At 36.1% G+C, this 22,112-nt stretch overlaps 1 protein-coding gene across 2 annotated transcripts in view; it reads left to right on the top strand.

Moving 5' to 3' along the window:
* The window catches only part of glra3 (glycine receptor, alpha 3), a 105,987-nt gene that overhangs the window by 47,734 nt on the left and 36,141 nt on the right, over positions 1–22,112 (top strand). For both annotated transcript variants that reach the window (XM_021477569.3, NM_152965.1), the window contains 1 exon segment: positions 4,362–4,429. In XM_021477569.3, coding sequence (XP_021333244.1) covers positions 4,362–4,429 — 68 coding nt within the window.

Genomic DNA, 22,112 nt, shown 5'->3' with positions numbered 1-22,112 from the left:
TTTTAAAAATGTAAGTGTATAACTTTAACCTCCTTAACCTTTAAAATATGTGACTTAAATAATAACTGAGTTGTCACAAATATTGGTAAACAAAGCATTTTTTTTTTTGCAATTTTGAGTCATGAACATTCAGGAAATGTTTTGTAATTTTTGTTTTTTAAATGTGCATAAAGTGCATGCAATTTTATAATAATCTAGACACAATTAAAACAAATACATCCAGAACTAGAAATTTTGTCTAGACAGACAGACAGAAAGACAGACAGACAGACAGACAGACAGAGAGAGAGAGAGAGAGAGAGAGAGAGAGAGAGAGAGAGAGAGAGAGAGAGAGAGAGAGAGAGAGAGAGAGAGGGCTTCTTTTAAAATAACAAGTTATAATATTCAAGGAATGTTCTCTTCAGCCTTTGGGGAGAAAACTACTTACCCTGATTTTGTAAATATTCTAGATAATACAGATATAATTATATTACTTGAGACATGGAGTCGTTTAGACTCTAATTCCCACACTCCCCCAAACTACAGAGAGCTTTGTGTCCCTTCAATCAAACAGCCTAATGTTAAAAATGGAAGAGATTCAGGAGGAATTATAGTTTGGTTTAAAGATCACCTGTGGCGGTATATTCAGCCTGTAAAAAAAGGAACAACACATATTTGGATAAAAATTAAAAAAGGACTTTTATGTTTAGGTGAGGACATGTATCTTTGCGCCACCTACATCCCCCCGTATGAGTCCCCTTATTATAATGAAGAGATCTTCTCAATCCTGCAGTCAGAGATCAGTTATTTTCAGTCTCTAGGCTCAGTTTTATTAATGGGAGATCTGAACGCCAGAACAGGGAAGGAGGCAGACTGCATTAGTTCAGACGGCGACAAATATACTATTGGCTCACACACATATGACCAAACATGTTTTGATAAAATGCGGCAAAACTATGACAACATCATAAACAAACATGGAAAACAAGTCCTGCAGCTTTGCAATAGCCTAGGTGTATATATAGTGAATGGCAGAACAAAGGGTGACTCTCTGGGTCGACCAACATATAGTTCACACCTAGGGGTCAGCACAGTAGACTATGCCATTACAGACATTGACCACAGTATAATTAATTATTTTACAGTGATGCCACAACTGCCGTTTTCAGACCACAGCCACATTGTTCTCAGTTTGAAAAGATCACAGAATGCCTGCCTATTCTCAGAACAAAAAATAAAACTGCATCCCCTGCCACCTAAATTAATCTGGAGTAAAGACAGTCCTGCCCAGTATGAAGCAGAGCTCCACTACACTCAAGTGGAGAACATGATCAATGCATTCATACTGACTTCATTTGGTAAAGAGGAACAAACTATAAATTTAGCAACCGAACAGCTGACCAATATTTTTTCAACAGTTGCCCAAAAAATATTGAGGAAAAATCTGAAATACAAATCTAAAAAACGAAAAACTACAGCTGGCTGGTTTGACAAAGAATGTCAAAATACAAGAAAAGAATTAAGACAATTGTCAAATAAAAAACACAGAGATCCGACAAACCAACACACACGAGGAAAATACCAACAAACTCTCCAAATGTATAAATCACTATTAAAAGAAAAGAAAGCTGATCACATGAAGTTAAAATTGGATCAAATTGAGGAGGCTATTGATCAAAATTTGTTTTGGGATTTATGGAAAAGATTAAATCAATCTAAAGAATCGAAACAAATTCCCATTCAAGACCCAAAAATCTGGACCAAACATTTCGAAAAGCTATATTCACAAAAAGAATTGAACCAAAAACAAAAACATCTGACCTCCCAATTACATATATTAGAAAATACTATTAAAGATCAGCTAAACCATTTAGATATCCCAATACAATTAAATGAGTTAACAGAAAAATTAAAAACTCTAAAAAATAAAAAGTCCTGTGCCTCAGATGGAATCTCTAATGAGATGCTAAAACACAGCAGTCCTCAATTAAAAAACGCCATCTTGAAATTATTCAACCTCTTGTTAGAATCAGGACATTTTCCAGAAATTTGGAAGGAGAATTTAATCACGCCAATATTTAAAAATGGTGAGAAATATGACCCAAATAACTATAGGGGCATCACAGTGAGTAGTAACCTGGGGAAATTATTCTGCTCTATCATTAATGATAGACTGGTTGGGTTCATCCAGGAAAACAAGATTTTAAATAATTGTCAGATTGGATTTATGCCTAAAAAAAGAACAGCAGATCACATCTACACACTCCAAACACTCATTCAAAAACATGTCCACCAGACCAAACAAGGGAAAATATTCGGCTGTTTCATTGATTTTAAAAAAGCCTTTGATTCGGTGTGGCACAATGGGCTTTTCCTAAAACTCTTACAAAGTGGAGTTGGAGGAAAAACCTATGACATAATAAAGGACATTTATAATGGGAACAAGTGTTGTGTAAAAATAAACAATAAGCGGACTGATTATTTCACTCAGAGTAAAGGAGTCCGTCAAGGCTGCAGTCTCAGCCCGACTCTATTTAACATTTATATCAATGAATTGGCATCAGCACTTGAGAAGTCCTGTAGTCCTGGCCTGAGCCTGGAGGACAGAGAGATCAGATGTCTCCTGTATGCGGATGATCTGCTGCTTCTGTCTCCTCATGAAGAGGGTCTTCACCACAGTCTCTCTATCTTGGAGGAGTTCAGCACAGACTGGGCATTGCCCATTAACATGCAGAAGTCCAAGATCATGATCTTCTGTAAAAAACCTCGTCTGGCTGATAAAAAAAGACACACTTTTAAAATTAGAGGAACAATACTTGACCACGTCACCTCTTATAGTTATTTGGGTCTGACAATCACAGCCTCTGGACACTTCAGTCAAGCTCTAAAAGACTTGACCGCTAAGGCACGCAGGGCTTTTTATTGTATTAAAAAAAACCTTTTTAAGTTTAACCCACCCATTAAACTGTGGCTGAAAATATTTGACACCATTGTAAAGCCAGTCCTGCTGTATGGCTGTGAACTCTGGGGACCCACATTTAAATTAAACTATGAATCTTGGGAAAAAACTCCAGTTGAAATCTTTCATCTGGAGTTTTGCAAAAACATCCTCGGAGTTCACAGAAGCACACCTAGCCTTGGTTGCAGAGCAGAACTAGGCAGGTTCCCTCTGCTCTCAGAAATCCAGAAGAGAGCAGGGAAGTTCTGGCTCCATCTGTCAGACTCCAGCCCAGAGAGCTACCATCAGCAAGCCCTCATATATAGAAATGCACATCCGGCTAGCGACCCCATGCACTATCTGGTGGAAAAACACCAACTAAATTCACAAACCCTGTCCCAACATATAAAGACTAAAGAAATAGAAAAGATTACCCAGGAGGATTATAAACTCAATTGGCAAAATAAAGTACAACAAATAAAAAAGTTAGCGTGCTTCAACCATATTAAACCTGGTTATGAACTGGCCCCGTATCTGACCAACATTAAGAGCCCCGGTCAGAGAAAGCTGATGAGCCGGTACCGTCTGAGTGGATACAGTCTGAGTGTGGAGACGGGCCGACACAAGCGCAGCTGGAGGAGCCCAGAGCTCAGACTGTGTCCACACTGCCCTGCTGGAGCTGTGGAGGATGAGCTGCATTTCCTCACTCACTGCAGCAAATATCAGAGCATCAGAGAAGCTTACTTCACACAAATGTCTCTGATTCTACCACAATTCCAGCAAGCCACAAATACGGAGAAACTCCATTATATTTTGGGAGAAAATGAAAAGTGTCTCCACCTAGCAGCACAGTACGTGTCCTCATGCCACCATATGAGAGAAAAAGGCTGAACCCCCTCATCCCTTATTAAAGCTCTCTGTCCTTACCATTTATTATTATATACTTTTGTTAATCTTTTTTTTTATTAACTTGTTTATTGTGGCAACATATATGTATAATATAACGATATGTATATGTGTTTGTTTATTATTACTTATATTTCTTTTATCTATATGAATGTTCTGTATTTTGTTATTGCTTTGGCAACATTGTGATTTGTTTTACAGTCATGCCAATAAAGCTCTTTGAATTTGAATTTGAGAGAGAGAGAGAGAGAGAGAGAGAGAGAGAGAGAGAGAGAGAGAGAGAGAGAGAGAGAGAGAGAGAGAGAGAGATAGAGATAGAGATAGAGATAGAGATAGAGATAGAGATAGAGATAGAGAGAGAGAGAGAGAGAGAGAGAGAGAGAGAGAGAGAGAGAGAGATAGAGATAGAGATAGAGATAGAGATAGAGATAGAGATAGATAGATAGATAGATAGATAGATAGATAGATAGATAGATAGATAGATAGATAGACAGATAATGTAATATATTGAGTCTGATTTTGCTGTTTGTTTTAACAGGTCCGCCTGTGAATGTAACATGCAACATATTTATTAACAGTTTTGGCTCCATCGCAGAGACAACTATGGTATGTATTCGCACTTCAGAGATGATGTGTAACTTTCCATGCACAAAAGGCTCCACAGGGTATTTGCACACTGTAAATCATTGTAATTACTGTATATTAGCACTGTGCTTCTATAGTAAATAATGCATTAATAGTGTTCTATTAAAATATCCAGTTTATTTATTAATGAAAACTGCGTAGGACACGCATACAGTGTAGTGTGTGTGCATACTTTCTAATCTATCTCAGAACAGACCTTGGTGATCATTTTTTAGGTCCCCTTAAATCATGTTAAAATCAAGGGAAAAAGCATCTGGTTGATTTTGATCAAGGGAGACCTGTGTGTGTGTGTGCGTGTGTCAGTGCTCATTCTTAGCAGCATCTCTGTGGGTTGAAGCAGGAACTGTAAGGGCCATTTCACACACGTCATTCACACTTACACTAAGTGTGTGTAATGCATGTGCGTGTGCACAAAAATAAACAGTAAAAGTTTCTATAAAATAAACTGGCAGCTGTGGTTGATAATTGTACAGCTACAATGCTGTAAACTATTTTAGCCATATAGTGTAAAGGAGCTCAGTGTCACACAACTGCTAAACACACCACAGTACAGTATGTGTATCTCAGACAATAACATTTGAACTGTCTAAATGTATGAGATTAATCATGCACTGAAAAAAAAATTATTCAAAGATGATTTCTTGGATTTACAATTGTTTTTTTTTTTGTTTTTTTAAAGTTAAGTGGTTGTAAACAATTTATTTGGACTAAATTTAAACACAAATTAAAGTTTGTTTATACTAAATTTACAACAATACTAAAACAATACTAAATTTAATTTGTTTGTTTAAATTCAACATATTTCAATTGTTTGCAACAATTTTGCAGACATCATTTTTTTTGTATATAAATGATCTTATCCTGGTTTTCAATAGTATAACAGCACATTATTAGTTGTGCACATTTGGCTGATAGAGCGTTTGGACCCAGAAACTGTGGCACGGGCCTTCAGACTTAACAAGCGGATTGCTGAGCACACCTGGAGCCTTTTTTTATTCAACCGTGGTGGCATATAATGGACAAACAAGATCCCTGTGGGTATGAACCACAAAAGAAAGAACCATAACCGCTTTCTGAAACTTGCTTCCTGATTGCTTGGAGGTTTTAGGATAAAGGCTACCTGTATAAAAGCAACCCAGGCCCCGGTACATCTGAGGCTAGGTTGCTTTCTTCTGCATGAACTCCTTTTTGAACTGCTCTTTGTTTTTTCTGTTCTGATGCAATTCAGCCCAAGGTTTGTTGTTGTTAACACAAACTGTTGACTCCAGCTCTGCTTGTAAACCACGGGTGTATTTATCCATCCATACAGTCTTTAAACGTGCTTTTGCATTTTTTAAACATATATATATATATATATATATATATATATATATATATATATATATATATATATATATATATATATATATACACACACACACACACACACACACACTTTATAAAACATTATAGGTTGTTTCCAGAGCTTGACATTAACTTTTAGTAGTTTTCCAACATTACTAGCTACTCGCCGTTTTCAATAGCCAAACTTTTGTTGTTGGAAAAATATCTGACATGCATAACATTTGAATTAGGTAAGCTAAAATTACCTGATTTGATTTTTTGTTACGTCCACATGCCTCCTCACTCATATAATTTTTTTGTGTGTCGTATATGAGCTTGCTCAATGAGCAAATGGGTTGTGGTTTCATAGTGTTGCATTGCAGTTAGTTTTTAATTCACATGACTTTTCCTTCAACACTAAAGATTTACCAAAAGATTCTCTAGCCATACACATCTAGCCACAAACATCACATTAGCTGAAATCAGCCAATTGGCACTGAAGTCCTCGTCAGTGCATCAGAATCGCCTGTGTCTCACCGTGTGTGATCATCCTCTCGTTAGGTTTTCACCTGCTTTTGCTCATGCAAACACAGTTATCATTGTCATCTCTCATGCTGACCCCTCATCGGGCAATCCTTATTGTTGAACACTGCCTTTTAAGAAAACTACAGTTTAAAATGATCTTTAATCAGCCAAAATGGCTAGTGGCAGTGACTGAATTAAGCTGTGGTGGGCACAGCTAAATATCTACCCACATTTGGTGGGTTGGCAGGCTTTAATGTCAAACCCTGGTTGTTTCAAATATAGACAAACAAAACCAATACTCTAAAAATGGTTTTCAAAATAAGGCATTTGACTAAATTGCGGGTTATATTTTGAATGTAATTTGCAGCATTACATTTTGATTTATGTACATTGCTGTGTGTTTGTCAGTCTGTCTGTCTGTGTTAGTTATGGGCAGAAACTGGTAACAAAAATCTGATTAATGGAAAAATCTTGCAGTTCATAAAAAGAAAGTAATATAAAGTTTACTGCGCCGGTAACAAAACATCTTTACTGTAGTGACTAATATGTGAAAACCGTATGTATGCCAAATTTATAAGTTCAGGTTATGAATTGTCATGGTGCTCAAAAACATAATGATGCATTAATAACTGAAAATATCTTTATAAAACCTTGAAATATATATTTAAAAGCTGTTATGATAAATAATGATTATGTGTACATTTGTGTAATTAAAAACTGGCTTATAGGATTAAACCAGGTTTTTAACAGTGTATTTTTATTTTTTTATGTATGTTTCGATGTGATTTTTGCATGACAAGCTGTCATAATTTGGACATTATTTTGTACCAGCATCTTTCAACTATGATTTGAACACTGTTTAAATGGACCTTTATATATCTTCAATGTAAATACCCACTGCATATGAAGTATTAAATGCAGATCCTTCATATTTATAGCAAATCTGACATTTATACAAAAAAAAAAAAAAGAAGTGATTAATTGAGCAGTGTACAGAGTGTCAATGGCTAGGTATTCATCGGAACGTGCTTTCAAAGAATAAAGAAAGAAAGAGAGTGAAAATTCCAAATCCTAAATAGGTGCAATTCCATCAATTTGTTGCAGCAGCTGACTGTAGTATTGGTAACCCAGAAACCAACAATAAAAAGGCAAATATAAAGAAGTTACGTTCGTTAAATCAGTTTTTATTTGGCAATAGCTTTTCCACCTCTCATTGCTCGCATAAACCCTTTTTGCAGTCCATAACCATCTTAAACAAGAAAAAAAATATTATACATACACACACATATACACATATATATATATATATATATATATATATATATATATATATATATTTTTTTTTTTTTTTTTTTTTTTTTTTTTTTTTTTTGCAAATTAAGGGATTTTGTAACCAAATTTTGCTGACTCCGTCACTCTTTTCTCATGCAGTACTTCAAAACACACATTAAAACAGCATGATCAAAAATGCACAAAATGTGTTTAAGCTGTGAAAATACCATATAAAGTTATTTAAATACACTACTTATAATTTAGTCACAGTCATATTAAAGAGCCCATATTATACATGAAATAGGGTCATATCCTGGTTGTAAGGGTCTCCAACAACAGTCTAATATGCATGCAAGGTCAAAAAACACTTTCATGGTCTTATAATCTGCATTTATTTTTACCTAATTATCCCAGCGACTCCTGTATGAATCGTCCAGTGATTCATTTGTTCCCAAACCCCTCCTTAGCGCGGAGCTAATCTGCGCTGATTGGACCGATGACAGTCTGTCGCGATTGGTCGACTGCGTTCAGTCAGAGAGGGAAATGGCCAATAGCTAATCAGCAATTTAAAAAGTAATCACAGTTCATACACGCTCGATAGTATAGACGTGGATTTTAGCTGCCACACTATGGCGAGTGGATAGTGCCACGGATAACCGAACGAAGGAGACAGTCGTGTACTGGCCATACCACACACACACAAAAACACACACACACCTCCGGATGACAACGCTCCCGCTTCCGCCCGCACCCGCCAGGTTTTAGCCTGAGAACCCGCTCCGTTTTCTGCCCGCCGCGCCCGGTCCCGCTAGAGCGGAGAACACAACCAAAAATCACCCAGTATACAGTCCAGACAGCCAAGCTGTCGTTCGTTCGTTCGCTCTCTCTCTCTCTCTCTCTCTCTCTCTCTCTCTCATACGCGCGCGTGCGCACTAACACACACACAAGCACCACGCAGACTCTCTCTTTCTAATTCGCATAGCAATATCCGTGATATTGCTAGACAGCCCGCTCCCGTCCCAAATTAAACCCGTTACCGACCGCTCCCGCGATTTATTCGGAAATTTATTCCCGCGGCTGTCCCCGCGCCAGATTTCTGCGGCGCGGGAATAAATTTCCGAATAAATCGCGGGAGCAGAACTCTAGCACGGAGCTCCATAAACAAACAGCACGCGTCGCGTTTTTAACGTGACTTTGCACGCGATAAGATAAAATATCCAGTTAACCTGATACAGTACACGCGGTTACAAGTAACAAATCACAACTAAATACATTTGCAAGCTAGAGTAAACGAGGCAACAACTTTAACCGCACGTACTTACACTTGAGAAATGGAAGAAACCCATCCTGACGTCCATCAGTTACTCTTTACTGATCCTTCCTTTAACAAACTCAGATGAAGTATTCTTTGTAGCATGTAGCTTCCAGAAGTTTCCAACTGCTTGGTTATAATGCTGAGGTTTCATCTTTGGGTAGAGACTCAATATATCCATCTGCAGTGTGACTTCAATCGACCGGCATGTTTGTGTGCGTGTGTTTGTGGGTGTGCGTGTGTTTGTGGGTGTGTGTGTGTGTCTGGGTTTCTGCGTCAGAGGGCGGGCCTCAGGTTTGAAATCTCCCGGGTTTGCGCGTGCACGTGAATAACTTGGTTTCGTTCGTACGTCATGGCGAAACACCTAATGAATCGGTATCAAGGCGACTCGTTTGAAGCACTATGAGTCGACTCTTTTATAGATGAATCAACCGTTTTAAACACTGTATTCTTACAGATTTAAGCCTTAGCTGGATACTTTGCTTCACTTAGAGCTGTGTTACACACTACATGGAGGGGAATTTTCAAAAACCCATAATATGGGCTCTTTAAGAAAAACAATGTACAGTTGATCACTTAGTCTGTTAGACCACTGACTTGCTTTACCGATGCATAAAGAGTCATAAGCAAATCTCAGACTGTAATCATGAGTCTTTATGTCACAAATGCCAGATGATGCATTAAATTGAACAAGGCTGTTTTGCTGTTCATAATCCATATTTTGATGCATTAAAATGAACAAAACAAACAATAATGCTCTCAAAGTTGAAAATAAATTGGTTCTTTCTTTTACTATTGGGATCCTCTGGAAGATAGTTATTTTTAGTTCTTTGACCCTGTTGTACAGTCTGTGCTGATGTTGTCAACTCTATTATGTAATACATACCCAGAAGTAGAAAGCAAGCCTTTTTGGTAGCTTTGGTTTTATTAACATGATTTTGGACTAATAAACTTTTAAGGTATGAAATTTGCAGTATGCTTTTATAATTCAATGACCTCTCATAGGCCAAAAGGCATGGCTTGTGACCCTTTCAGGGATTTTTATTTATTTATTTTAAATGCCATTATTTAATTTGTTGGTGTAAAGGGGTGCTGAGATTATACAATTTTATAGGACACCAAGATGATAGGGGGGTCTAAACCCTTCCAAATTTATTCCAGCAGTGATAAAAACATACTTTATTTACTAAATAAAGCTAAAGCATTCTGACCTTAAAGTCTTCCTCAGGGTATTCAACGCACATCATACACAAACATTTATAAAACACTACCTCCATCTTGGATCACTTGATCACAAATTAGCAACAGCTTACAAACTAAAGTCATCACACTAATTAATTAATAGGAGTTAACTATCCACATGTAGCATCAGATTAATACACTTAAAAATACATTACAAACACAAACCACCATCATTGAAAATCTATGAGGGAGAAATTTTATCTTTTGGAACCAGACGTGTCAAAAAAAAAAAGTTAAAAAAAAAAATCCTAAAAGTTTCACGCTTCTTTCTCTTCCAATTTCACAAAAAACTGCTTCTTTTTTTCAATTCAAAGATAGAATAGGGAGGACATTTTATGATTACATTCACCAAAACAAATGCTGGTATTATTTAATTAATAATGTCTTTAAGCAAAAGTATTGCAGTAACTTCCTTTTCCCCCGAACATTTTTGTAAAGTTTGTTTCTTGCATCCTGTGAAGTGGTAATTTTGCTCAATTTTGTGAAATATGGGGTCATTCTATAGGTTATAAATGTATTTATATTGTACAATATGTTTACTAATTGCCCTACAGCTGCGGCCACCAACTCTTTTAAACCCATAAAAATAAAGCAAAGATTGTCTTTATAACTTTATTTACTTAAAATTTTATGAATTTTAAACTGATGCAACAAAGAAAATCTGTGACAAAGCATCTGGATGACATGTCCTGTCATTTTTGAGATATACCGGCAGAGCTACAAAGATCTACCAGTCGACTGCAATTGACAGGTTATCGACTTCTGTCCTACAGCAACACTAAACTCAACACTTTAAAAGGAAATTATTTGTAGTTTTACATTCTCAAATATGATTTAAAAGCCTTTTGAAAAATGAGCAATGTCCTCATTAGTCACCTTCTCCTTGAAATAGCCATGTCATGCCCATGCCACTATATAAGTTTGTGTCCTTATGTGTTACTCCCAATTACAACCCAGATCTACACAGAACAAACAGATGTGCTTTTAACTTTAACTACACGCGTATCCCAACATTCCTCTCTGTGAAGCCAAACGCTCATCACACACACACACTGAGAGTGCCTTGTCGCCTTCATCCCTCAGCTGGCTCTGAATAAGTTATGTGCTGAGAGATGGCACACTCACTCTGAAGTAATTATGTTTGAAGAGACCATGCTTTTGCCAAAGCCTTTCCTTTACTGAGAGTGGACTTCTCTTCATAAATATTCCTTCCTTCAAGCAGGGCGCGAGTCTCTTGTCATTTATTCAAATCAACAAACTGTTCTTTGTGATCCAGGGTACAGCTGGGCTTCTGGAAAGTGGTTCTCCGTGTCATAAACCTCAATAGCATGACAGTTTGTTTGATCTGGATTTATTAAGTTATTAAAAATTCATTAAAAAGGCAGTTCAGAGACACTGATTCAATTCTCTGTGGTGGACAAGTTCCAGTGATGAAACAGAAAATTATATTCAGTTGGTTGATTTTTCACCAACATACAATATGCCAAATTTGTTGATTTTTGGTGATTTTGGAGAATTCCATACTGGATAAATTCAGCCCAGGCCCAATGGAAATACATGTAAAAAACGTAAAATGTGTCAATTTTATTGTGCATTTCAGAAAACACATCCACTAGAGGGTTTACCATAATTGTCATTCTCCTGGCTTTTGCACATGCTTGTGACAATTATCTGTAAACCAGTAGCGTTCTGCTGGGAATCTAGCTCCACCGATTTGTTAGTTATGTTGTGCTAGGTACCCTTCGGTAAGGTACCTGTGAAAGAGAATAGTGAACTGTGACCATGTTGTTTTATCTTGATTTTACATACCTTTTATCTGTTTTGTGAAACTATGTCATGGGTCGTGCACATATCATGAGAAGCATTTCTCACAAAACAGATGCTTTATACAAAAATACTTGTGTGTAAATGTTCATTACTAAACTTTCTACGAGCATGATTGGATTATAAGTGCAGCCTACTGTAATGTCTGCGATTATATTCAATACATAAATAAATAAATGCTACATTTATGAACACATACAGGCTCTTACTGTTTCTGAAATGTTACCAATTACAAATAAAAAATACACAAAACTTACATTTAGGCCTTATTTGGGTTCATAAATAATACGAAACCTATACAGTCAGTACAAACCTCTCATCTTTATTCGTTACGTTTACATCTTGTTAAAAGGCATTCTGAGTTCATAATAGTGCAAAAGATGATAATAATTAAACATGACAGTTTGTTTATGTTTTAAGTTACTGAAAGAATCATTTGCTCCTTTGTTTTATCAGGTATCTGTTTTTCTGTTTTTTTTTTTTCGCACTTCACTCTGGCATTCGTCAGTTTTTCTGAAAGGATGTCAGAAGCACTTCAATAATCACACTCACTTTATTAATATGACCTCAAGTTCGTTATTTCAAATAACAATCAGTGAGTGCACGCAAGCTAAAGCGAAAGAGAAATATAGAGAAAGCGAAACCAACATAGTGCTTTTAGACGGCCTTGTAAACAACAACAGGTCACACGGCAGCTTTTGCTCTTCTTTTTGACTTTGTGGCTATTCATCAAGATGACGACAAGGTCTGTTTGAGCTTGGGTCGACATGGCTCATTATTATATTTTATTATGATGTAATGTTTCGGCTGTTTATTAAAAAATGAAGTTTCCCGTTTTCATTCTCCTGGCTTGTGCTCACTGTAAACCAATAACATTCAGCAGCTCATCTAGCTCTACCTTTTGATACCCTCTTGTTATGGTACGATTAATTCTAGGTACCTTTTGACAGTGGAAACGGACATAAAAGCTAACATTACCGACATTATTTGACCGCGCCACTCAGTGGAAACGGGTCAATAGATAGATAGATATGTGAGGCAAATGTATTTAATTACAAATCAGACACCATGTCTATGTGGCATTTGTCTGGTGTTGTGCGAACATCTGCACAAAATAATAATTTACTTGTTGATAATACTAAACATCAGAGTGTCAGTGTAATAAAATGTAAAACAGATCAAAATCTTCTAGGTAACGTTTTTTGGAAAAATTAACAGTACAGGGATTATGATGCCAACACCTCATACTCACCTCTAGTAAGAAACTGCAGCAAACATATGCTTAAAGAGCCCCTATTATGTTTTTTTTGAAAATGAAAACATCCAGCTGAGGTTTAAATCTGAAAGTACAACTTGTTTAAAACTAATTATTCATTTAATTAATAAATAGTCAACTCAGAGTTATATAAATGAATTGTGTTGGCTTCGGATCTTTTGCCTGAACACGATGACGTCGATACAGTACATCATATATATGATGATATATATGAGTGTCTGAACTGGTTTACTGTGAAAGCGTCTTTCCCTTCAGACACCGGAGTGAAGCTGAGTGGATAACAGGACTGATCATGGCACAAAGATGACGATCATAGTATAGCCAACCTAGTGCTGTTTGTTCGTGTCATTTATCTGATTTTTGATCCAATAACCTATGCTGCGCCGTGGGATTCGCCGGCCAGTTCCTGTTAAAGGAAGAAGCAACAGAGACTATTATGTATGGGACTTTGCCATTAACTGTTACAGTTCATATAGACCAGTCTCTTGTTCCTCCGGATCATAAAATGCAAATGTAATTAAAATTGTTGCCTCATTTTGTGTAGTTTGCAAAATATGCATTTAATTGTGTTGTAAGTCGTAAGTCACTCCATATGGCTTGTAATCTGTTATCTATTATAGATCAGTGCTTGTAATGTATCTCTCAGGTTAAATCTGTAAGTGGCTATTCACATATTGCATCCAAAAACCATGTTGAAAACATGACACATGCTTCTTCCTTCACCAATTTAAATGTGTTTCTGAGCTCTCAATCCTCTGTCATTTTTCTTTGCTATGGCCACCATCATCTGTTTCTACCCATGCAGCGACTATTTTCAAAATAGTTCAACTTTTGCCACTGTGTAAATTAACTGAACCAATCACAGCAGATTAGCCTCATGCAAAAGAAGGGTTTGGGAACAAATGAATTGCTGAACTAATCATATGGGAGTCGTTGGGATAATTAGGTCAAAATAAATGCATATTATAAGACAATGAAAGTTTTTTTGACCTTGCATGCATATCAGCCTGTAGTTGGAGGCCCCGTGAACAAAATATAACATTTTATAATGCAAAATAGGGACTCTTTAAGTACATTTGTGTGGTTTTACAAAAAAAAGTATTTCCAACGAGCCTGTCATGGATAAATTAGTACTCCCTAACTTAGGAGTTGTTCTAAGCCAAAAAAATTTGTAGTTCTTGCTGCTGGGATTTTTTGAGCATGTTTAAATTGAGACAAAGATGATGCAAGGAATGTATTCCAAGAAACAGTTTTCTCCCCACTTTTTCTCCCCTACACCCTTCATGCCTCCAAAGCTTTCACTCCGAAGGGTAAACCCTGGGAAGAGATTAGGGTGTATGGATGAGCTCTTAAGAATGGAACAGCCAAAATCTGTAAAGCAGAACAGAAATAGTGACAGAAATGATCCTTGCATAAAGATTTGCACTGCATGACTAGATTCTCAAAGATTTTTCTTGTTAATCTTAGATGTGTTGCACGATAACTTACTAATGTTTCTTCTTAAGTACAATGTTAAAGCCTTTCAAAGTAGTTGTTTGCAAAGAATTGTAGTGTACTGAGTTCACGTCTCAAGAAGAGCTTCATCTAGGTAATGATAGTCTGAGCGGATTGAAAATATCGTGATGAATCAAGTCAGATGAGTTAAAATTATTGTTTTACATGTAAAATCGACAATCTATGGCATTACACTGATTTTTTATTCTTGCTATAACCTTCTTGTATTTCCAAAATAGCAAGTTGTGGCATTTAACAATAGCAAACAGCTACATCAAGCCATTATCAATATGAGGTAGAAATGTGTTTTACTTAGACTTGTGAATTTGTAAAGTGAGTATTGTCAAGTATGGTTTCACCTTTATACTTGTAATTGGTCCTCTGCTTTTGACCCATCCAATTGCACACATGACACATACATTAAAAGTGATTATATAGTGCACATTGAGCAATAATGGTTAGGTGCCTTGGTCAAGGGCACTTCAGCTGGGTATTGAAGAAGGAAGAGAGTGCGAGTTGTTCATTCCCCACACCTACAATTCCTACCTGGACTGAGAATGGAACCTGCAACCTTACAATTCCTATTTATAGACATCTGTACCATGAAACCAGTATGTAAATATACAATAATAAACAAGCTGCCACAGATATGCTGTCGCTGGCAGGTTTTAATAGGCAAGAGTAAAGGCAAGAGTGAAATGCCATGCAAAGTAATTCTCTCCATCAATGCTTCCCATATGTCACATATGGATTATACCTTTCCTAGATTCCCTGACCAGTCCATCTGGGCCTTGGAGATTGCCTTCCCTCACCATTAGGGCCATGGGATAATCCTTACATCCAGGAACAAAGGACACTGCATTAACAGAACAGCATTCAGGACAATCATAAATTCCAAAACAACTGATAAACATCATGTCACTGCGACATCATTCACTGTAAAGCTCTCCATTTGCCATTTGAATGCTTCTCTGTAGAACTAAAGGAACGAATGGAACATATAAACATGTGAGGGAAAGATAAACTGAAAAGAAAAGTTTCAATTGTACGAAAACAAGTTATTTTCTGGAAAGAAGCAACATAACATTCATACTTTAACATCGCCATACTTTATTCATACAGATTGCATGAGATTTTTCCCCCTTTTTTGAATTGTTTATATTACTTATAATCACACCAAATACTGAGATACACCCATTGGCCACTTTATTACTAGTATCGGGTTGGATCCCCTTTTGCCTTCAGAACTGCTTTAATTCTTTATGTCATAGATTCAACAAGGCTGGAAATATTCCTCAGAGATTATGGTCCATATTGACATGATAACATCACGCAGTTGCTGCAGATTTGTCAGCAGCACATCCATGATGCGAATCTCCAGTTCCACAACATGCACTATTGGATTGAGCTCTGGTGAAAGTGGAGGCCGTTTGAGTATGGTGACATTTTTGTCATGTTCAAGAAACTAGTCTGAGATGATTTACACTTTATGACGTGGCGCGCTATCCTGCTAGAACTAGCTATTAGAAGATGGGTACACGGTGATCATAAAGTGATGGACATAGTCAGCAACAATACTCAGCTAGGCTTTGACACGATGCTCAATTACTAATAGACCCAACGTGTGCCAAGAAAATATACTCCACACCATTACACCATCACCTTTCATTTTGTTAATGCCAAATTCTGACCCTACTATCCAAATGACGCAGCAGACATCGAGACTTATCAGATCAGGCAATGTTTTCCCAATCTTCTATTGTCCAATTTTGGTGAGCCTGTACAAATTGTAGCCTCAGTTTCCTGTTCTTAGCTGACTCAAGGTTTGATGTCTTGTGTGTTCTGAGATGCTCTTCTGCATACCTTGGTTGTAATGAGTGGTTATTTGAGATATTGTTGCCTTTCTATCAGCTCGAACCAGTCTGGACATTCTCCTCTGACCTCTGGCATTAACAAGGCATTTGCGCCTACAGAACTGCCGCTCACTGGATATTTATTTTTGGACCAGTTTGTTTCAACACTAAATGCTTGTTTTTATTAGAATATAAAGGAAATTTATTATAAAATGATGGCTAGAAAGGCCAAAGCTTTACTCAAGTAAAAGTAAAACTACTTAGAAAAAAAAAAAAAAAACTCAAGTAATTAAAATGGTAATGGTAATGGAAATCTGCTTGTTAATTGCAAAATATGTAATTTTTTTTATTAAAATATTGAAAAAAACACTAGAACAGTGTTATATGTTTTGCTGGTTTATGTACGCACATTATGGCAAATGTTTCAAAGAATTCCAAAGAAATAAGCTATTTTAACTAGTGACATCATACAACGTAGATATCGATAAGAATTGATAAGGACAACACAACAACACAACATGATAAATATAATTAAATTTAGTATTATGGAAGTCAGTGGCTACCATTACAAGCATTTTGCAAAATATGTTCTTTTGTGTTCAACAAAAGAAACCAATGAAATGGTTTGTGACATGTGAATGATTTGTAAATGATAACAGAATTTTCAGTTTTGCGTGAACTGCCACTTTAAGGGTTTGTTATTGAACATCTCCCTACAGATTGATTACAGTTAAGTCTTTCCGAATTCTGCGACATCTGCCTGCACATGTGCTGGAAATCCCAGTCATTAAGATCTGAGCAGCCCAGTTGTATACAGTACTATAATCTCAAGATTATGCTGTATCTCAAGATTAACAGAGGCTTTATAAAGTAAAGTTACTATGGTGTAGTTTGCCACTCACTCATCATAGTTTCTGTCTTCACACTGAGGAGTGGTTTTGCATGTCTAGACTGAAAGTGCCATTTTTATTTATATATATATATATTTTTTTGCCACTGCTCAGTTTGGCAAATGCTGATAACGAATTTAGAGCTGCCAACGGTTATGCTGACAACATGAAGGTTGAATATTTTTTTAAAAAATCGCAACTGAATGTGAATGCATTGACAAATTTGACAGGGCTATCTGACCGTCACAGAAGCCACAGACATACGAAGATGCAATTAATCGTTGGCTTTTTGGCATGTTCACAGATTGCCCCTCAATGCCAGCGAATCCCGCTTGAGTAGGCAATCACACAGCAGATGTGTGGAGATTGCCATGGAGCCACTGAAGGCCTGCAGCGCCTGAGCAAATCGCAGATGCGTTGCACGGTTCTGTCAAGCTCCTCCACACAGAAACACGAAGAGGACAGAATTAGCCACTAAATTGATGACAAAGTGGGCAAGAGATTGACAAAACATTGGTGTGACATATATGATGAAGGAAAGGCATGCTCCATCAACTAAGATGTTGGCCAATTCAATATTCTGTAATCTGTGAGTGACAGCTATGTTTGTCAACAGACTACCACGGTTATATGAGCAAATAGAGCAGAACATCGACACTTTTATGACTTTCTGCTATTCACCATGAACTATTCTCAGTCTTGAGGTGTTTGCATGGAAGGTAGGGGATATGAGGTTTGCTTAGTCCCAATTCCCACCCATCAAATAGTAGTAGTAAATTTTACCTTTTCACCTATTTTAACCCTTTTACAAAATGTAAGATAACTCTTTGGTGTATCCAGAATGTGGCTAAGTTTCAGCTCAAAATACCAATCAGATTATTTATTATAGCCTCCATAATATGGCCATTTTGGTATTGGACTACAGTGTAGCTGTTTTTTGTAGCCTGTGGCTTTAAAACCAATTGAACTGCTTTTCCCCACCCACCAATCCCACATACGCGTCTGCTTCTCCTGCATTACATCAGATAAAAAGCAGTCAGTGTTAGAGTAAGACAAGGATGAAGCTGAATTACAGCTCATTAGTAAAATACCAAATAAGTTTATTCAATGAATTTGTGGTGGAGTTTATTCAAGCCTTTCTGATACGACGAGTCACACCCAAATGCTATTTGCATAACACACACACACATATATATATGTGCATTTATGGACACCATATATATATATATATGTGTGTGTGTGTGTGTGTGTGTGTGTGTGTGTGTGTGTGTGTGTGTGTGTGTGATATTTTGCCTGTAACATCACACAAAGTCCTCTTCACTCTTCACCTCTGTGTATTACTCCGCCCACATACAGCAAGCAACAAGCAGAGACGCTACAGTTTGACAAATATTACTGTTGTTAGACAACAAAATGTACTTTTGAGGCTTTTTTAGACAAGAATGTAGTTGTTTAGATTGCAACTAAGCAGTTTATTTTTAAGAATAGTGCATATTTTAAAATATTTACAATTTCTGAGAGCTCGTTGGCGGCCAAAGACAGTTGACGTTGTCTATCCACAAGATGGTGCCAGAACCGCATAATAAGCCCTTGCTCAGTGTGTTCTCGAGCATGAATAAAAGCTGAAAAACGGAAGTCTTGTGGTTTTTAAGGTGGACCGGATACGAAGCTGTGAATAAAAAGCTGGATTCAGCCTTGTCCTTCCTTATCGCAAACACAACAGCAGTCTGGTGAGAAATCTCTGTAGAAGGATGGCATTTCATGTCACGTTCAGCCTTATAATCTTAGAATGTGAGCAAAATTTGCTGTTTTGTCATCACCTTAAGAGGGTCACACACCAGATGCGCCGCTTCACAATACGCTATAGAGAATCAATCAAATACTAGCTCTAAAGTCACGTTGAAGAATTAGTAACAGCTTCTGCTGTTCTGACATCAGCTGCAGATGTGAATGAATGGCAGAAGAAAGTAGTTCCTAATACAAAAGAGTTTGATTTTCTTCGTTATGTACAAGATTGTGCCATCGAACTGTTGTATAAATGCAATATCACATGAGTAGCAGTGTGCTATGGCTGTATATCAGCACCGGTGGGGCAAACGCCTCCCACTAGTTCTGATATAAAGCCATAGCACACTGCTACTCGTGCGATATTGCTCATTTTTTTTTATTTATTTATTTATATATATATATATATATATATATATATATATATATATATATATATATATATATATATATATATATATATATATATATATATATATATATATATATATATATATATAGTAGACTTGATTATGTCTTTATATTACAAACTATGTGTATCATAAAGAGCTGTATACTTCCCAACCTCTATGAGAACAGCGACATTCAATGCATTTACAGCTGCACTCAGAAAACAATCGTCTTTGATACCATGTGGTTTTGTTTTTGATTGTCAGCAGGTTGCACAGTTATAGTTTTAATGATTTTTATACAAATATTATTATAATAATATTTATAAGCAATCAAATTAGTATGCAAGCAAATTAAGATAAACTGATACTTCCAAAATTGCATTTAGCCTGCAGTCAATACTGCTCTGTTGATTTAAGTCACTTTTTAAAAGTTGCTAATGAATGTTGTTAAAATGAATGTTAAAACCTGTTAAATTTGCTGCTAGGTGCTTTTTTAAGTTTTTAAGTTGAAGTTGAGTATTATGTTGTATGAAAAGTTGCTAAATCTGGCAACACTGTTTTTAAATATGGATTCATATTTAAATATATTCAAGTATATTAAAAATATATATTGGTAACATTTATATTAGCCAATATATTATAGTCCATAATTTTAAAAACAATGAAAGTAACATGAAATACAGTCAAACATCTAGTTAAATATCATCATAATTAGTTTCCAAAGGATCAGAAGAGATATGTGAATAAAAACTATATTTTTGAGCACCAAATAAATTGAATAATTCAATAAACCACAACCAGTCACAAACAAAAAGAGTTCATATTGATTTCAATGGATGCTAATGTTTTCACAGCTGTATGAAAGCTGAGCAAACAGTGAACTAAAAAGTCATTACTGTGGAAATGAAATATTGTCTAGTCTCCTCACATTTCTGCAAATTCACACAACGCACACACACTTCACGAGTTGCCATACTTCTTATTAGCTTGCTTTCCTGCAAGCCTCTAAGCCAAATAGCACAGGCTTATTAATTCAATAATACGCTGTACATTTAGCCCGCTATTTATTAAATAAAAATAAAGCAATGAAATAAGAGTGAAGGTTCTGGATAAAAAAAAATCTTAAAACAGGCGTTTAGACAAGATGTATTCAAACAATAACATGAAATTAATGTGAAGGCAAAAACAGTAAAGTATCTCAATTGACCACTAGTGACAGGTTCACAAAAAACATAATAATACCATTGGAAACATGCTACACTGCTTTTCTGCTTAGAACGACAAGAGCAGAACATCCCATGCACTGCCTTTCTGATTAATAAATTCTTTTTTTTTAAAGAAATTCAAAGATAAGACATAAAAACCACCCTGTTTTCCATCCGCCTGCTGCATAACAAATGATATCACCCACGCGCTGTCACCTTCCATTCATTATTAGTGGCTGCCTGTCTTTGTTACTATCAGACAAATTCAGTCTGACTTCACATCGTATATTCTTAGAGCTCAGAACAAAAGAAGTATTGTTCTCAGAAAGCAGAATTTTCCACTCTCTCCACGAATGCAGTTATTTCAGCTTTTATTAGTTTCAAATGACCGTAAATCGGTCTCCAAGCTTTCTGTTGAGGTTCATTAAGTTTTTTTTGTCTTCGTTATTCATTCAATTCAGCCAGGCTTTCAGGCAAATATCATGAAAATGATGGCAAATTTAAGCTATATTACATTTTCTCCTAAGAACTTTAAATGAATACGTACTGTGAGCCTTAAATTACTTTTAAAAATATCTTGTTTGTGAATGTCTCAAAGGCAAATATAATGGCCGTCTATAATGTGCTGTAATTCAGAGTGAACACCTTATTCAACAGATATGGAATATATATATATATATATATATATATATATATATATATATATATATATATATATATATATATATATATATATATATAGTCAGAATTATTAGCCCCCTTTGATTTTTTTTTTCTTTTTTAAATATTTCCCAAATTATGTTTAACAGAGCAAAGAAAACAGAAATTTTCACAGTACATCTGATATTTTTTACTTCCTGAGAAAGATTTATTTGTTTTATTTTGGCTAGAATAAAAGTAGTTTTACATTTTTTAAACAGTTTTAAGGACAAAATTATTAGCCCCTTTAAGCTATATATATTTTTTTTCATAGTCTACAGAACAAACCATCATTATACAATAATGTGCCTAATTACCCCTTCCTGCCTAGTTAACCTAATTAACCTAGTTAAGCCTTTAAATGTCACTGATGTCATGAAGTGCGCCTGTTTTCGCGATTGTCTTAGAACATCCGATTCAGTCACCTATGGGAGAAATGACTAGGAATAATAAACGGCAGAAAATGGTCAAACTACTTGCTCTACAAACAAATGTTTGCATAACTATACAGACCAAGTAGAATAATATAATAAGAAGATATCAAATTGCAAC

This window comes from Danio rerio, chromosome 1 (assembly GCF_049306965.1).
Source record: "Danio rerio strain Tuebingen ecotype United States chromosome 1, GRCz12tu, whole genome shotgun sequence".
Classification (NCBI taxonomy): Eukaryota; Metazoa; Chordata; class Actinopteri; order Cypriniformes; family Danionidae; genus Danio; species Danio rerio.
This window is presented reverse-complemented; position numbering and strand designations above follow the sequence as displayed.